Source organism: Hypanus sabinus, chromosome 6, assembly GCF_030144855.1.
Source record: "Hypanus sabinus isolate sHypSab1 chromosome 6, sHypSab1.hap1, whole genome shotgun sequence".
NCBI classification, from domain to species: domain Eukaryota; kingdom Metazoa; phylum Chordata; class Chondrichthyes; order Myliobatiformes; family Dasyatidae; genus Hypanus; species Hypanus sabinus.
In genome coordinates this window covers 16,980,798-16,998,267 of record NC_082711.1, presented here as the reverse complement: position 1 = coordinate 16,998,267, position 17,470 = coordinate 16,980,798, and the positions used below count along the sequence as shown (strand labels likewise).

Here is a 17,470-nt window from a genome sequence, read left to right as displayed (position 1 = left end):
AGTCATTTTATTTGTGAAAGCCAACAGGGTGAGTGAAGTTATCCCCACTGGTTCAAGAGCCTGATGACTGAGAGGTAAGAACTGTTCCTGAATCTGGTGATGTGGGTCCTAAGACTCCTGTACCTCCTTTCTGATGGCAGCAGTGAGAAGAGAGCATACTCTGGATGGTGGGGGCCTTTGGTGATGGATGTGATAATGCTCCTGCCCCTCTAAACTTGTGCCTGTATTCTGTACCTCAACTCTATTTTATCCCCTTTCCCACCTACATCCGTGACACTGCACATTTTTTATGCAGTATATGAGTCCTGATGAGGGGTCTTCACCTGGAATGTCGACTCGTTATTCCTCTCCACAGACGATGCCTGACCTTCGCCAGCAGTTGGTGTACATTACTCTGATCAGATGATTGCCAGCATTTTCTCTTCTTATTTGACCTTTTCCATTACGCGCCTGCACTTCAATCCCACAAGCTTCAGCCTTAGGGCTCTGAGAGCTGCAGAGCAGTCCATACATAGCTGACACACCTATAGATTACATCTCATTCCCAGTAGCAGTAAAATTCCGGGCAAAAGGAGGTCTCAGGCAACATGACAGGGATGTGTCGAGTTCTGCTGACTGCCCTAGATACTTGGTAGCCATTTTATTAGGTACCTCCTGCCCTTAATGAAATGGCCACTGAGTGTATGTCTCTGGTCTTCTGTTGCTGTAGCCCATCCACTTCAAGGTTCGATGTGTTGTGCGTTCAGAGATGCTCTTCTGCACACTACTGTCATAACGCATGGTTATTAGAGTGACTGTCACCTTCCTGTCAGCTTGAACCAATCTGGACAATCTCCTCTGAGCTCTCTCATTGACGAGGTGTTCTCACCCTCAGAACTGCCGATCACTGGATGTTTCTTTTTTGTTTTTTGCACCATTCTCTGTAAACTCCGGAGCAGGGGTTCCCAACTTTTTATGCCATGGGCTCCTGCCATTAACGGTGGGGTCCGTGGACCCCAGCGTGGGAACTCCTGGGAGTGCTGAGCATGAAAATCCCAGGGGATCGGCAGTTTCAGAGACACTCAGACCGTCCTGTCTGTCAACAGTCAAAGTTACTTAGATCACATTTCTTCCCCATCCTGATGTTTGGTCTGAACAACAACTGAACCTCTTGACCATGTCTGTATTCAGTGAGTTGCTGCCATATGATTGGCTGATTAGATTTTTGCATTAATGAGCAAGTGTATAAGAGTACCTAATAAAGTGGCCACTGAGTGTATTTTAGGCTATTTTTGGAGAATCCTCCAGCATTGTGTGTGTGCGTGTGTGTGTTACTCTGGAATCTCCTGCGTTTAAAATTCACAGGAGAGAGCCGTCTACTCAGAAATGGATGGGTGGTGTGGGTAAGGTTCACAATCAAATAACCAGGCATGTGGACTCTGTGGTTCAAAACGCCCGTTCTCAGTCTGGACCATGTTCACCACTCTGCCTGGCTTCTGTTTCTCCTGCAGTCCCCATTATTTCCATCACTGAGGAGTAAAGACTCGTCAAGAAGGTGCAGGATGAAAAGATGGCGCTCCTGTTCGTACCCTCAGGACCCCACTGTCTGCATCGGTTCACTCGCGAATCCCTGGCTGCCATCGAGAAGCGGATCGCAGAGGAGCAGGCGGTCAGCGACAGGAAAGCCCACAAGGAGGAGAGTGAGGAGGAAAAGCCCACTCCCAACAGTGACTTGGAAGCAGGAAAGCAACTGCCGGTCATCTACGGCGACGTCCCACCAAAGCTCATCGGTCAGCCTCTGGAGGACCTGGACTCCTTCTACAGCAACAAGAAGGTAGGCAAACAGAGATCGAGAGAGAATGCAGTGAGTATTGAGACCACTGTGAGTCACTGAGATCGAGAGAGAATGCAGTGAGTATTGAGATCACTGTGTGAGCCACTGAGATCGAGAGAGAATGCAGTGAGTATTGAGACCACTGTGTGAGCCACTGAGATCGAGAGAGAATGCAGTGAGTATTGAGATCACTGTGAGTCACTGAGATCGAGAGAGAATGCAGTGAGTATTGAGACCACTGTGTGAGTCACTGAGATCGAGAGAGAATGCAGTGAGTATTGAGACCACTGTGTGAGTCACTGAGATCGAGAGAGAATGCAGTGAGTATTGAGACCACTGTGAGAGTCACTGAGATCGAGAGAGAATGCAGTGAGTATTGAGATCACTGTGAGTCACTGAGATCGAGAGAGAATGCAGTGAGTATTGAGACCACTGTGTGAGTCACTGAGATCGAGAGAGAATGCAGTGAGTATTGAGACCACTGTGTGAGTCACTGAGATCGAGAGAGAATGCAGTGAGTATTGAGACCACTGTGAGAGTCACTGAGATCGAGAGAGAATGCAGTGAGTATTGAGACCACTGTGAGTCACTGAGATCGAGAGAGAACGCAGTGAGTATTGAGACCACTGTGAGTCACTGAGATCGAGAGAGAATGCAGTGAGTATTGAGACCACTGTGAGTCACTGAGATCGAGAGAGAATGCAGTGAGTATTGAGACCTCTGTGTGAGCCACTGAGATCGAGAGAGAATGCAGTGAGTATTGAGACCACTGTGTGAGTCACTGAGATCGAGAGAGAATGCAGTGAGTATTGAGAGCACTGTGAGAGTCGCTGAGATCGAGAGAGAATGCAGTGAGTACTGAGATCACTGTGAGAGTCGCTGAGATCGAGAGAGAATGCAGTGAGTATTGAGATCACTGTGAGAGTCGCTGAGATCGAGAGAGAATGCAGTGAGTATTGAGACCACTGTGAGTCACTGAGATCGAGAGAGAATGCAGTGAGTATTGAGACCACTCTGTCACTGAGATCGAGAGAGAACGCAGTGAGTATTGAGACCACTGTGTGAGTTACTGAGATCGAGAGAGAATGCAGTGAGTATTGAGACCACTGTGTGAGTCACTGAGATCGAGAGAGAATGCAGTGAGTATTGAGATCACTGTGAGTCACTGAGATCGAGAGAGAATGCAGTGAGTATTGAGACCACTGTGTGAGTTACTGAGATCGAGAGAGAATGCAGTGAGTATTGAGACCACTGTGTGAGTCACTGAGATCGAGAGAGAATGCAGTGTGTATTGAGACCACTCTGAGTCACTGAGATCGAGAGAGAATGCAGTGAGTATTGAGACCACCCTGAGACACTGAGATCGAGAGAGAACGCAGTGAGTATTGAGACCACTCTGAGTCACTGAGATCGAGAGAGAACGCAGTGAGTATTGAGACCACCGTGAGAGTCACTGAGATCGAGAGAGAATGCAGTGAGTGTTGAGACCATTCTGAGTCACTGAGATCGAGAGAGAATGTAGTGAGTATTGAGACCATTCTGAGAGTCACTGAGATCGAGAGAGAATGCAGTGAGTATTGAGACCACTCCTAGTCACTGAGATCGAGAGAGAATGCAGTGAGTATTGAGGCCACTCTGAGTCACTGAGATCGAGAGAGAATGCAGTGAGTGTTGAGACCACTCTGAGTCACTGAGATCGAGAGAGAATGTAGTGAGTATTGAGACCATTCTGAGAGTCACTGAGATCGAGAGAGAATGCAGTGAGTATTGAGACCACTCCTAGTCACTGAGATCGAGAGAGAATGCAGTGAGTATTGAGACCACTGTGAGAGTCACTGAGATCGAGAGAGAATGTAGTGAGTATTGAGATCACTGTGTGAGTCACTGAGATCGAGAGAGAACGCAGTGAGTATTGAGACCACTCTGAGTCACTGAGATCGAGAGAGAATGTAGTGAGTATTGAGATCACTGTGTGAGTCACTGAGATCTAGAGAGAAAGCGGTGAGTATTGAGACCATTCTGAGTCACTGAGATCGAGAGAGAACGCAGTGAGTATTGAGACCACTCTGAGTCACTGAGATCGAGAGAGAATGCAGTGAGTATTGAGACCACTGTGTGAGTCACTGAGATCGAGAGAGAATGCAGTGAGTATTGAGAGCACGTTGAGTCACTGAGATCGAGAGAGAACGCAGTGAGTATTGAGACCACTCAGAGTCACTGAGATCGAGAGAGAATGCAGTGAGTATTGAGACCACTGTGTGAGCCACTGAGATCGATAGAGAATGTAGTGAGTATTGAGCCCACTCTGAGTCACTGAGATCGAGAGAGAACGCAGTGAGTATTGAGACCACTCTGTGTCACTGAGATCGAGAGAGAACGCAGTGAGTATTGAGACCACTCTGTGTCACTGAGATCGAGAGAGAATGCAGTGAGTATTGAGCCCACTCTGAGTCACTGAGATCGAGAGAGAATGCAGTGAGTATTGAGAGCACGTTGAGTCACTGAGATCGAGAGAGAATGCAGTGAGTATTGAGACCACCGTGAGTCACTGAGATCGAGAGAGAACGCAGTGAGTATTGAGACCATTGTGAGAGTCACTGAGATCGAGAGAGAATGCAGTGAGTATTGAGCCCACTCTGAGTCACTGAGATCGAGAGAGAATGCAGTGAGTATTGAGAGCACGTTGAGTCACTGAGATCGAGAGAGAATGCAGTGAGTATTGAGACCACCGTGAGTCACTGAGATCGAGAGAGAACGCAGTGAGTATTGAGACCATTGTGAGAGTCACTGAGATCGAGAGAGAATGCAGTGAGTATTGAGACCACTCTGAGTCACTGAGATCGAGAGAGAATGCAGAGAGTATTGAGACCACTCTGAGTCACTGATCGAGAGAGAACGCAGTGGGTATTGAGACCACTCCGAGTCACTGAGATCGAGAGAGAATGCAGAGAGTATTGAGACCACTCTGAGTCACTGATCGAGAGAGAACGCAGTGGGTATTGAGACCACCGTGAGTCACTGAGATCGAGAGAGAACGCAGTGAGTATTGAGACCACTCTGAGTCACTGAGATCGAGAGAGAATGCAGAGAGTATTGAGACCACTCTGAGTCACTGATCGAGAGAGAACGCAGTGGGTATTGAGACCACTCTGAGTCACTGAGATCGAGGCCATGTGGAGTTTACAGTAAGCAGAGCTACAGTAACAAACAGTCTACTTTACATCAGCATGTTTTACAATATAGCATTGACTTTTTAAAGCAGACTTTATTTTATATCAGTTCATTTTACAGCAGAATCTACACTCAATGGTCACTTTATTAGGATCCTTCTGTACCTAATAAAGTGGTCTCTGAGTGTATGTCTCTGGTCTTCTGCTGCTGTAGCCCGTCCACTGCATGGTTCTACACATTGTCTGTTCAGAGATGCTCTTCTGCACACCACGTGGTTATCTGAGTTACAGCCACCTTCCTGTCAGCTTGACCCAGTCTGGCCGTTCTCCTCTGCCCTCTCTCAGCCACAAGGCGTTTTCACCCACAGAACTGCCGCTCACTAGATGCTTTGGTTTTGCTCACCATTCTCTGCAAATTCAAGAGGTTGTTGTGCGTGAAAACCCCAGGAAATCAGCAGCTTCTGAGATAATCACACCACCCCATCGAGAATGGGCAGAGTCACTTAGATCACATTTCTTCCCCAGTATGGTGTTAGGTCTAAACAACAACTGAACCTCTTGACCACGTCTGCATGCTTTTCTGCACTGTTGCTGCCATATGATGGGCTGATTAGATACTTGCATTGACGAGCAGGTGTACAGATATACCTGATAAAGTGGCCACTGACTGTAAGAGCAACAAGGTATGAATGAAGGAAATGCAGAAGCGATGTTGCCTGGAGTGGAGGTCTTTCCTCACAAGCAGGGGGAGATCAGATGGGCTGCGTTTATCCTCACCAGAACACAGAAGGCTGCCTTACAAAGCTCCTGTTGCTTTCTTACTTATTACTATTTCTTTTTTTTCTTTTCTATTTGCAGTTGGTAGTCTTTTGCACATTGGTCGTTTGTCCATCCTGTTGAGCGCGGTCTTTCACGTATGCCCAGAAGTAAAAGAATCTCAGGGTTGTACATGGTGACATATATGTACTTTGATGATAGTTTTACTTTGAACTTTGAAAGGTTGATTAAATGATGAGGGACAAAGACAAGATAATAGTAATGATAATAACTTATTTATAGAGCACTTTTCATACAGATGATGTAGTTCAAAGTACTTTACAGTGGGATAGAATTCAAACATGAGAATAAAAGACTAAATGTTGTTAGTTAAAAGCAAGGTTAGATAAATAGGTTTTGAGCTGGTGCTTAAAACTGTCAGCTGAGACAGCATCCCCTACAGGTTTTTGGTATTGAGCTCCACAGTTTAGGAGCATATTTCAAAAAAGCTGACCTGCCAATTATCTTTTAAAGCAACCTGAACTCAATTTAAGAGAACAGAGAAAGAAGACCCAAGAGCTCGAGCAGGATTACAAAACGAAAGTGATTCTGTGATGTGCTCCAAAGCCAGACCATTGAGAGCTTTAAAAACATGTAGAAGAACATTAAAATCAATTCTAAGTGATACAGGAAGCCAATGCAGGGTAGCTAATAGTTCCCTCATCCTGGTTTTGTTTAAGTCTAGCAGTGGTTAGAGTTAAAGTTTATCGATAATCTATTCTATAAAGGCATGGATTGGTTTCTCAGCATCTAATACGTGACGGAAATGAACAGGTAGTTGGAGTCCTTTTCAAAGGGCAGGGGAGTCTAGAACTACAGGGCACACATTTAAGGTGAGAGTTCAAAGTAGATTGTTTTGCCTTTAATTAAGTCTCTAAACACCAGAGCTAACTCTACAATGGCTACTTCCATTCCCTTTCAAGTCAGCCATCTCCTTTTCTGGCTCTCCACACTGGTCTTCATCCAACCACATTGATGGCACAGCCAAGAAGGTTCAGAGTTCAAAGTCGGTGGAAATATATCACCCTGAGATCTTTTTTTCTTGCAGGCATTCACAGTAGAACAAAAAAAATACAAGAGAATCCATGAAAAACTACACAAATGAAAACTGAGAAATTTAAAGGAGATTTATAGGCAAGTTCTTCAGACAGATGGTGAACATGTTGGGTACTGGGGTAGAGATATGTCTCTACCAAAGGAGGTGTAGGGCACTCCTTCCCTCTGCTAGCCTGCAGGTCACCCTTGGGCAAGGGGTAGCCCCTGCTTAGCCCCCGATCAGAGTCATGTGAAACCATGGGAGCAGGTGCTGGATGGTCGTATGAGCAGCTGGTGCACATCACAAGTCCTAGTTATGCATCCACTGACACAAGACAGACAATCACTGAAGAGTATTGATAATGGCTGGGTTCACCCATCTCGTAAAAACACTGCCCAGAAGAAGGCAATAGCAAACCATTTCTGTAGAAAAATTTGCCAAGAACAATCATGGTCATGGAAAGACCATGATCACACACGTCACATGATACGGCACAGAATGAACGAAAGGTGAATATATGGAATGAGCTGCCAGAAGAGGTGGTGGAAACAAACCCATTTACAATGTTTATACATTGTTTGGATGGGTACTTTGATTGGAAAAGTTTAGAGGAATGTGCAGCTAATGCAGACAAATGAATATAGAACATAGAACAGCACAGGGAAAGGCCCTTCAGCCCACAATGCCATGCCAACCTAATTAAACACTTAACTTCTGCTTATATAAAGTCCACAATCTCTCCACTGTCTGCACATTCAAACATTTTTGTCACACAAACAGCAAAAACCTCAAAACATGCCCTGACACACACAAAATGCCGGAGGAACTCAGCTGGCTGGGCATCATCTGTGGAAAAGAGTACAGTCGACGTTTTGGACTGAGACCTTTCATCAGGACTTTACCACACTGTGAAGAAGTTTAAATCTTCCCTTCCAACTCTTTTCCATGCAGTATGTATGCAGTATACAACTCTGGGATTCAATTTCTGCTGACAGCCACAAAACAAAGAAGAACCATGGAAATTGTTCAAAGAAAAACAGCTGTAATAGCATTAACCAATTGCTATGCTACCACAGTCACAGAAAAGTACAGCACAGTCCCATCGACCTGCGCCTGGACCATAGCCTTCCATGTACCTATCCAAACTTCTCTTAAATGTTACAATCAAGCTAGCGACAGCCACAAACGAAACTGCATCAAAGTATTAATGTATTAAAGTAAATTTATTATCAAAGTGCAAATCAGTCACCAGATACCACCCTGAGATTCATTTTCTTGCGGGCATTCACAGCGGATATGAAGGAACACCGCAAAATCAATGAAAAAAACGCATATCGCAAAAAAAAGATGGACAAAAAACCAATATGCAAAAGACAACAAATTGTGTAAATACAAAATGAAAAAAAGATACTCAATAAATAACCAATAAATATGGAGATGAGATGAAGAGTCCATGAAAGTGAGTCCATAGGTTATGGGAACTGGAGTGCTTGAGTTCCAAAGGGAGGCTGGGCAGTTCTGGTCAGTTTTCCCTGGAGCGAAAACTGTAGGGATGGGCTTTCTAGAGCAGGAATTCCCAACCACAAACCCCTCAGTTATTGGTAAGGCTCTATGCCACAAAAAAAGGCCGGGAACCCCATTATAAAGGGTTATAAAATCAAGAGGGGCACAGGGAAGTTGAAATGGTCTTCTCTCCAGAGTAGGGAAGTTGGAAATTAGGAGATACAGATTGAAGGTGAGAGGGGAAAGGTTTAAAAAGGGCATGAAGGGTAACTTTTTCCACAGACGATGGAGATGTGGAACAAGCTTTGAAAGGAAGTGGTAGAGATGGGTACAATTATGATATTTTAAGGACAATTTGACAGTTACATGGATAGGAAAGGTTTAGAATCTAACCCAGGGATGCCATGGATCAATGCCATTACAAAAGGGGTCAGTGGACCCCAGGCTTGGAATCCCTGTTTTAGAGACATGGGCCAAATGGGACTGGCTCTGTCAGGAAATGGCTCTATTAGACATTTGCACCCTGTGAAAATCTCTTTTCAATATTTACACTTCTCAACACCTGGCAGGATGTTCCACACACCCACCAATCTCTGTGTAAAAAAAATTCCTCTGGTATCCCCCTATGCGTTCCTCCAAACACCTTAAAATTATGACCTTTGTATTAGCCATTTCACCCCTGGGAAAAAGACTCTGGTAATCCACCCAATCTCTATCTCTTTTCTCCTGTACACCTCCATCAAGTCTCATTGTCCTTCACTCCAACGAGAAAAGCCTTATCTCACTCAGCCTCTCCTCAATAGACACGCTCTCTGGATTTTCAACTCATGCCACTTGGAAACGGACAATAAATACCAGTGCTTCCTGCAACATCCACATCTTCGAAACAAAAAGACTCCTCCATGGCATCCACTCCTTCAGTGGATGAGCTGCAGTATTCTATCCAGTAACGAGATTGTCCAATCCCAAAGCCTGACAATCAGACGTACAGCAGGATATGGAGAGATACCGTCAGTCTGAATTGGCTTTAGAATATGACAATAGTGACAGCCAGTGTCATCCTTTCCAGCTGGCTTTTCACGACACGTATAATCAGCAGGGGTGAAGCCAAGACCCTTGAGATCTGAACTGCCATAAAGATCCCAAGGCACACTGAACCAGAGTTTCTAGAGAAAAGTCAGGAGAAACATTTCAGGAAAGGAAGAGTTAATGCATGAGGAGCATTGGATGACTCTGGGCGTTTACTCGCTGGAGCTTTGAAGAATCGAGGAGGAGGGGTAACATTGAAACCACCAAACATTGAAAAGCCTAGATAGAGTGGATGTGGAGAGGATGTTTACTGTAGTGGGAGACTAGAACCAGGGTCACAGCCTCAGAACAGGAGGTCCCTTCAGAACAGAGGTGAAGAGGAATTTCTTCAGCCAAAGGGTGATGTATCTGTGGAATTTATGGCTGTGAAGTTCAGGCCACTAGATACATTTAAAGCGAAGGTTGCTAGCTTTTTGATTAGTATGGGTGTCAAAGGCTCCGGGGAGCGGACAGGAGATTGGGTTGAGTGAGATGAGAATTAGAGTTCAGGGGTTAAGGGTGAAAGTGAAATGCTTAAGAGCAGCCTCTTCACCCAGAGGGTGGTGAGAATATTGAACAAGCTGCCAGTGGAAGTGGTGGATGCAGGTTTGATTTCGACATTTGAGAGAAGTTTGGACAGGTACATGGATGGGAGGGATATGGAGGGCTATGGTCCAGGTGCAGGTTGATGGGACGGGACAGATTAATAATTTGGCATGGACGGTGGGCCAAAGGGCCTGTTTCTAGTGTTCCAAGACTCAAATGGGTTGAGGTGGACAATAATCAACCATGATTGTATTGCAGAGCAGACTTGCTGAGCCAAATGGCCGATGGTTTTATGGTCTTATGAACCTGAATGGAACTGTCTGGCCAAGCAAGCCTCTTTGCTGGAGCACTCACTGTCCAATGTTTGCACACTTGGCAAAATGTAAAGGCACTTAATATTTACCCAGATCTATGAGATTTGTTTTCTAAATATTGATTCCTGATGCTGAAACTGGCATTTGAATATTTTATGATGCAGGGGAGAGTAGTTTTAAATTACTCCGAAGATGATGCTTGAAGGCACTATGCAATGTATGGGAATGCATGGTTCCCTCTCTCCTCTGACAGACAGAGAGAAAGAATGGACCAGAGGGAGGAAGAGAGAAAAGAATTCTGACCGGTTGCATCAGTCTGGTGTGGAGGCTCCAATGCACAAGAGGGTGCAAAGTCTTGTAGACTCAACCAGCTCTCTCACAGAGGACATCTTCAAAGTAAATGTGCCTGATAAATGTGGCTCCACCATTAAGGACCCTCACTATCCATGACAGGTCCTCTTCACACCATCAACACTGGAGAGGAGGTACAGGAGCCTGGAGACCAACGTCCCCACTAAAGATTGTTTTACAGTTGCGCAGACCAACCATTGCTTGGAGCAGGGAATTTTCACATGGCCTAAAAGACAGCGTGGCACTTTCATAAAATGTTATAGAAAAGGGCATTCCAGCTGTGCAGCCACAAAGGTTATGTGTGTGGGAGCAATTCAGTTACTGCGCCACCGCGCACCTGCAAAGCTTAGCAGGAGCTGTGCTGTGGACCCACACTCAATGACTTTGGAACAGCTTCTTCCCCTCTACCATCAGATTTCTGAACCATCCGTCAATCCTCATTGTTCTCCTTTTGCTACCATCTTTGTAATAATATATGGTAATTTTTTTGTCTTGCACTGTACCGTTGCCGTGAAACAACAAATTTCACAAAATGACAGTGATAATAAACTCTGATTCCAAAAGCAGAAGCAAAAAAGAGAAAGAATTAACCAAAAGGTGGAAAGAATCCAGTAACAAAATAAAGAATACAAAGAGAGATTACCACAAGGAAATGAATCTCAGGGTAGTATGTGGAAGATGTACGTACTTCGATTGTAAAATTACATTGACTTTGAACCAACAGGCACAGTCTTAATTACAACCCTCCCCCAACCTTCTTATTTGGCCTCTTCCCCCTTCCATTCCAGTCCTGAAGAAGGGTCTCAGCCCGTAAAGTCAACTGTTCGTTCCTCGCCACTGATGCTGCCTGACCTGCTGAGTTCCACCACCATTTTGTGCATGTTACTCCGGATTTCCAGCATCTGCAGAATCTCTTATGATCTTAATCACTACCTCAGCAAAGCAACACTGCAGCCTTGTGCATAATTTATGTTTAATTTATGTTTCTCTTGTAAACGCTGCTGATATGATGCTCCATGCCTGTGACACTGCCGGATAAGGCGGCATCGTAGCGTAGTGGTTAGCGCGATGCTCTGCCGCACCAGCGAACGAGGTTCAATTCCCGCTGCGGACTGTAAGGAGTTTGCACGTTCTCCCCATGACTGTGTGGGTTTCCTCCGGGTGCTCCGGTTTCCTCTAACATTCCAAAGATGAACAGCTAACAGTAAGTCGTGGGCACACCACGTTAGCGCAAGAGCGTGGTGGTTGTTGGCACAAACAACACATTTCCCTGTACGTTTCGATGTACATATGACAAATAAGGCGAATCTTTAAAAAAGGCAAACTTTCTCCAGAAGTGATATGAGTAAAATGCATGAGGAGATGCTCTGTCTTGGATGGAAAGGTTTAACACAATTGACTAAAGAGAGGTGAGGAGCAAGTTATTTTAACCTGGAACCCTGGGTACAGTAGCCTAAAGGTTAGCACAACACTAGTGGTTAGCTCAGTACCAGCGACTGGGGTTCAATGCCTGTGAGGAGTTTGTATGTTCTCCCCATGATGCATGGGTTTTCTCCCACAGTCCAAAAACGTACCGGTTGGTAAGTTGATTCATCATGCTAAATTGTCCTGTGATTAGGCTAGGATTAAATTGGGGGATGGCTGAGCAGTGCGGCTCGAAAGGGGGGATGGTGGGGGGGAGAGAAAGAGGGGGAGAGAGGGGGAGGGAGGGAGAGGGAGGGGAAAGGGGAGAGAGAGAGAGGGGGAGGAGAGAGAGATTGATTATGTCCCTGAACATTCTTCTCCCTGTATCACCCATTTAATTCCTCTATAGCAAATAAGATTAGGAGTAGACCAGTCAGCCTTTTGAGACTGATTCACCATGCAATATGATAGAGTCACAGACACAGGCCATTCAGCCCACTGTGTCTGCACTGACCACCAAGCCCCCATTCACACTAATCTTACATTCATTCCAACGTTAATTCTCTCCACATTCCCATAAACTTCCCATCAGATTCTACTACCTCATTCACCTACATTGCAAAAGCAATTCACAGTGGCCTTTGGAACTTGGAAGGAATCTAGAGCACACAAGCGAAACCCATGGGGGTCGCCAGGAGAACGTGCAAACTCCACACGATCAGCACCTGAGGCCAGGATTGAACCTGAGTCTCTGATGTCTTGAGGCAGCGACACCATTGTGCTGCCTATGGCTGATCATTGATCCCTGCACCATGTTCCACCTGTCTCTCCCCTTGAGTCGATAAGGAATAGCAGCAGAATTAGGCCATTCAGCCCATCGAGTCTGCTCCATCGTGGCTCACTTACTATCCCTCTCAATCCCATTCTCCTGCCTTCTCCCCGTAAGCTTTGACACCCTGATTCATCAAGAACCTATCAATCTCCACTTTAAATATACTTGATGAACAGCCTTCGGTGGCAATGAATTTCACAGATTCACCACCCCCTGGCTAAAGAAATTCCTCCTCATCTCTGTTCTAAATGGACATCCCTCAATTCTGAGGCTGTGCCCTCTGGTCTTAGATCCTCCCACCATAGGAAACATCCTCTCTGCCCCAATGTGTCTAAGCCCTTCAATATTCGATAGGTTTCAATTAGATCCCCACTCCCATGATTCTAAACTCCAGTGTGCACGGGCCCAGAACCATCAAACGCTCCTTATACACTGACCTTTTAAATCAGTAAGGCCTGAAAAATGATCGGTACCTGAATTTAGCACGCACGTCAGTAAAGGACATCAGGTAACTCAGAAGCCTGACCATGCGAGGCAGCTCCCTCAAGAGTTAAAGCCAGCCATTTGCCAATGAAGGCACATGTTGAAAGTCTGACACAAGGCTGAATGGGCAAAGATGAATTTATTAGTTCCTGTGTAGCTGGCTTTCTCCAATGCACCATTTGAAGACCCATTGTTGAAAAGTGACAGGAGGGAAATGAAACTGAATGCCCGGTGTGTGTAAACATCAGTGAAAATGGTTCAACCTCCTTCACAGCCTTCAGTCCGAGACCAAAAATTAATTTCTCTTTTAAAACACATTATCACCAGCCACGTGCCCCTCAAGCCTGTTGAGATCAGCACGGAAACAAGCCGTCCAACCCTCCGAGTCCATGCAAGCTATCAGACACCCATTTAGACCGATCCTTTGTGCACCGAGGTGGAGCTGCGGTCCTTCCCTCCGCTACCCTACCCCTCCAGCGTCACCAAGAGGACACAGCCACAATCAACATGAGGAAATGTTGGGATGGGCTGGGCCAGTGTTGAGAAGAGAGGTCAACTCCGTCACCAAGACAGAACTTTATTGGACCCTGAAAGGCGGAGGAATTGCGGGGGACCAAAGACAACTTGGTGCTCTACCACAGAGGCAGAAATTAGGACCGTGAACCGTGCCTGAGGCACAATGGAGAAGATGGCCAAGGACAGACAGAGATGGAGGGTCTTCATTGCTGCAGTTTTCCCCTCCCCCTTCCTTCTTTTTCTATTCCTCACACTGGTCTCTTACCTCTTCTCACTTGCTCATATACTCCCCATATGTCACTCCTCCTTCCCTTTCTCCCATGGCCACTGTCCTCTGCAAAGCGATTCCTTCTTCTCCAGCATTATGCCTCTTCCATCACTCACCCCCCCTCCCCCACCCACCTGACTTCACCTACTGCCTTCCAGCTATCCTCCTTTCCCTCCCCTCCCAACTTCTTATTTTGGCGTCTTCCCCCTTCCTGAGGATCACAGCGTTACTGCACTGTAGTGAATGAGGTTGTGCTGGTTGGTTCAACAAGCGAATCATTGAAATGAAGTAAATTGAACATAAAATATACTGCACACAATGTTTAAAAGAAAGAACACAATTTGATCAATGCTAAAGCAAAAGCTGCAAAGTAATCAGAGCTGTCACTGCGTCACTAAACATTAGTGATTAGGGTCATGCTAGGCTTCAAGAACAGAATGGTTGTAGGACAGTAGCTGTTCTTGAACCTGGAGGTGTGAGACTTCAGGGTCGTGTACCTCCTGCCCGATGGGAGCTGTGAGAAGGTGGCCTGGCCGCCTGGGAAGTGCATGTTGCAGGGAGAAGTATTTTTAATCACCATAAAGCACAAGGGATTCTGCAGATGCTGGAAACGCAGAGTAGCGCACACAAAAGGCTGGGGGTGCTCGGGGGGTCAGGGAACATCTTTGGAGGGGAATGAACAGTCGATGTTTCAGGCTGAGATCCAGACTATTTCTGACCTCTCTGTGCGATCCCATTCCAAAATGTAGCAAAAAGTCAATCTTTCATATCCCCCCCCATTACCCTGTCACTGAAAAAATTTTATAATGCTGCTTACATTGTAAATATGATGGAATTTATGTATTCATGCAAATTCAATTCCACATCAGTTCTAACCCCTAAGTTCTTTTTAATATAATTCTTAATTCTTTATAATTGTTGAATATTGATTCTCACTGTGTGGCATGCCCAGACCAACACGCTGCAGCAAATTCCTAATACATGTAAATGGCAAATGAAGATGATCTCGTATCTGTAGGTCTGAATTTCATAAAGAAGACTGACAAAGAGATTTTCCTTTCTACACGAGTTTTAATGGTAAGTGGCTATTTCACAGTGCTACTGAGAGTAGTTTTTTTTCATTCCAAATTAATTTAATTACTTGAATTTATATTGTCCGGCCACTCAAGTAGGATTTGTCTTCCATCTGGAGATCAATATTCACTATCTAAAAGCTTGTCCAAAGACACACATCAGTATAATAAATATCCTTCACGTTTTCTGACAACATAGGAACCCACATCAGGTTTATACGGCTCACAGAACAAGCCCGCCAAGAGGACCACAACCTTGTCATGGTGTGGAGGCTTGCATGCCTCAGTGACCCAGAGATTACGTTGGTTGAAGATAGGGCTTTATACTTTGACTCTTGGTGGGAACAGGTCAAAGGGTAAAGGCCAGACTAAGAGTGGTCCACCAGTCCTCCAGCTTCGGGGGTTCAGCTCAGGGCCAACAACCCTGACTGGTAAAACTAAATTGTTATGGAAACAGCAGTGAAGATTCCTTCTGCACCTCAGTGCAACGGTATTCCTGAGACTCCACCCGAGAATGCATGACTGACAGCAGTGAGAGCCGAGAGGAAGATACTGACGTGATGAAGGAAGCCCTGAACACCGACAGAGATGGAGGAGCTTCATCGCTGCCCTGAATGCCAGTAAGTCCATGTCCCATTCCTCTAACTCTCTCAAATCACTCAACTTCCTCCTTGTTCTCCTGTCAGACAGCTGAATGGGGGACTGGGCGTACTTTGCAACGGCCAGTTAATCTCCCAAGGTGGGTGGAAAGTGAAGCAACCACACAGCCAGAGGGAGAGAGTGCAAACTCCACAAGGACAGCAGCGGAGGCCAGGATCGAACCGTTGCAACCAAAGCTGTGAGGCATAACGTTTCTGCTGTTTTACCACAGCCCCATCCTATTTTCCAGTGCGAGAACAACCAAGGTTTCCTAATCTGCATGACTCAGAGCTACATCAACAATCCAACCTATCATTACCAGAACTACTCTTAAAAAGAACATATGCAATTCAAAATCCAAAGTTGTTCTTTGACAGAGCTGAAAGAAATGATTCAATCTTCGAGCCTGCTTGATGCTTATAAATCACTTGACGTCACCAGATGCACTGAGTTGAATTAAGAGACCTGTAATTCACTGTTGGACATCTATTATGCCTGGAGTAATCCAGTAGCAGACACAGCGAATGTGTCATTCAAATCATAGCAACCTTTCACAATTACGGTTATATCCTTTTCTAAAAAAGCATCAATGGAAATCCTGGCTCTGGAAAAAACAACAGGTGATATACAAGGTCCATAATCAAAGTTCACAGTAAATTTATCATCGAGGTACATACGTCACCATATACAGCCTTGTGATTCGTTTTCTTGTGGGCATTCACAGTAAATCCAAGAACCATGATAGAATCAATGGATCACCCCACCCAACAGGATGGACAAATAACCAATGTGCATAAGACAACAAACTGTGCAAGTTCAGTATTGTACAAAAGTCTTAGGCACATATATATATCTAGGGTGCCTAACACTTATGCACAGCCCTGTATTGGTCAGATTGGAGTGGAGAATGAGTTTATAAAACTGGCAGGAGCAAAGGATGACGGGAATGGTGAGGGTGGATTGCTATGAGAAGGGCATGGGACATGTGGCAGAGGAGGAGAGCCAGAAGAGGGTGCAGATATACCCAGCCCTGACACACCAGGCAAGGTCATTTGATTCTAAACAATTGGTTTATTGATCATTACAAAATGTCCCTCTGGTGCTTCCCGCTCCCTTCCCTCTCCCGTCCCCTTTTCCCAACCATGATTCCCCTCTCCCTGTCCCATTACCACTCTCAGTCCACAACAGAGACCCATATCAGAATCAGGTTTATCATCACTCACATCTATCATGAAATTTGTTTTTTTACAGCAGCAGTACAGTGCAAAACATAAAATTACTACAGTACTGTGTAAAGGAGAAAATAATAATAATAAATAAGCAATAAATGTTGAGAAAATGGAGACGAAGAGTCCTTGAAAGCGCCTAGCTTGTGAGAACTTTTCAGTGATGGGGCAAGTGATGTCGAGTGAAGTTGCCCCCACAGTTTCAAGAGCCTGAAGGATGAGGGGTAATAACTATCTCTGAACCTAGTAGTGTGAGACCTGATGTTCCTGTACCTTCTTCCTGATGGCAGCAGCAAGAAGAGAGCATGGCCTGGGTGGTGGGGGCCCCTGATGATGGAAAATATAAAAAGCAGGGGGAAAGGAGCAGGTGGAACAAGTTAGTGGTGCTTAAGATGCCCTCACTAGAAAGGGG

General features: G+C 45.4%; 2 protein-coding genes across 2 annotated transcripts in view; one reads left to right on the top strand and one right to left on the bottom strand.

Moving 5' to 3' along the window:
- The window catches only part of scn5lab (sodium channel, voltage gated, type V-like, alpha b), a 672,977-nt gene that overhangs the window by 588,804 nt on the left and 66,703 nt on the right, over positions 1–17,470 (bottom strand). The gene's annotated exons all lie outside the window — the stretch shown is intronic.
- On the top strand, positions 1,550–16,166 carry LOC132395002 (sodium channel protein type 2 subunit alpha-like). The gene is made up of 2 exons (XM_059971337.1): positions 1,550–1,813; positions 16,065–16,166. Exons 1-2 carry the CDS (start codon positions 1,550–1,552, stop codon positions 16,164–16,166), a joined length of 366 nt encoding a protein of 121 aa, XP_059827320.1.

Coding starts and splice junctions, on each gene's coding strand:
- LOC132395002 (XM_059971337.1), top strand. CDS start 1,550: ATGGCGCTCCTGTTCGTACCCTCAGGACCCCACTGTCTGCATCGGTTC. Junction 1,814..16,064: donor CCTTCTACAGCAACAAGAAG/GTAGGCAAACAG, acceptor GTTTTACCACAG/CCCCATCCTATTTTCCAGTG.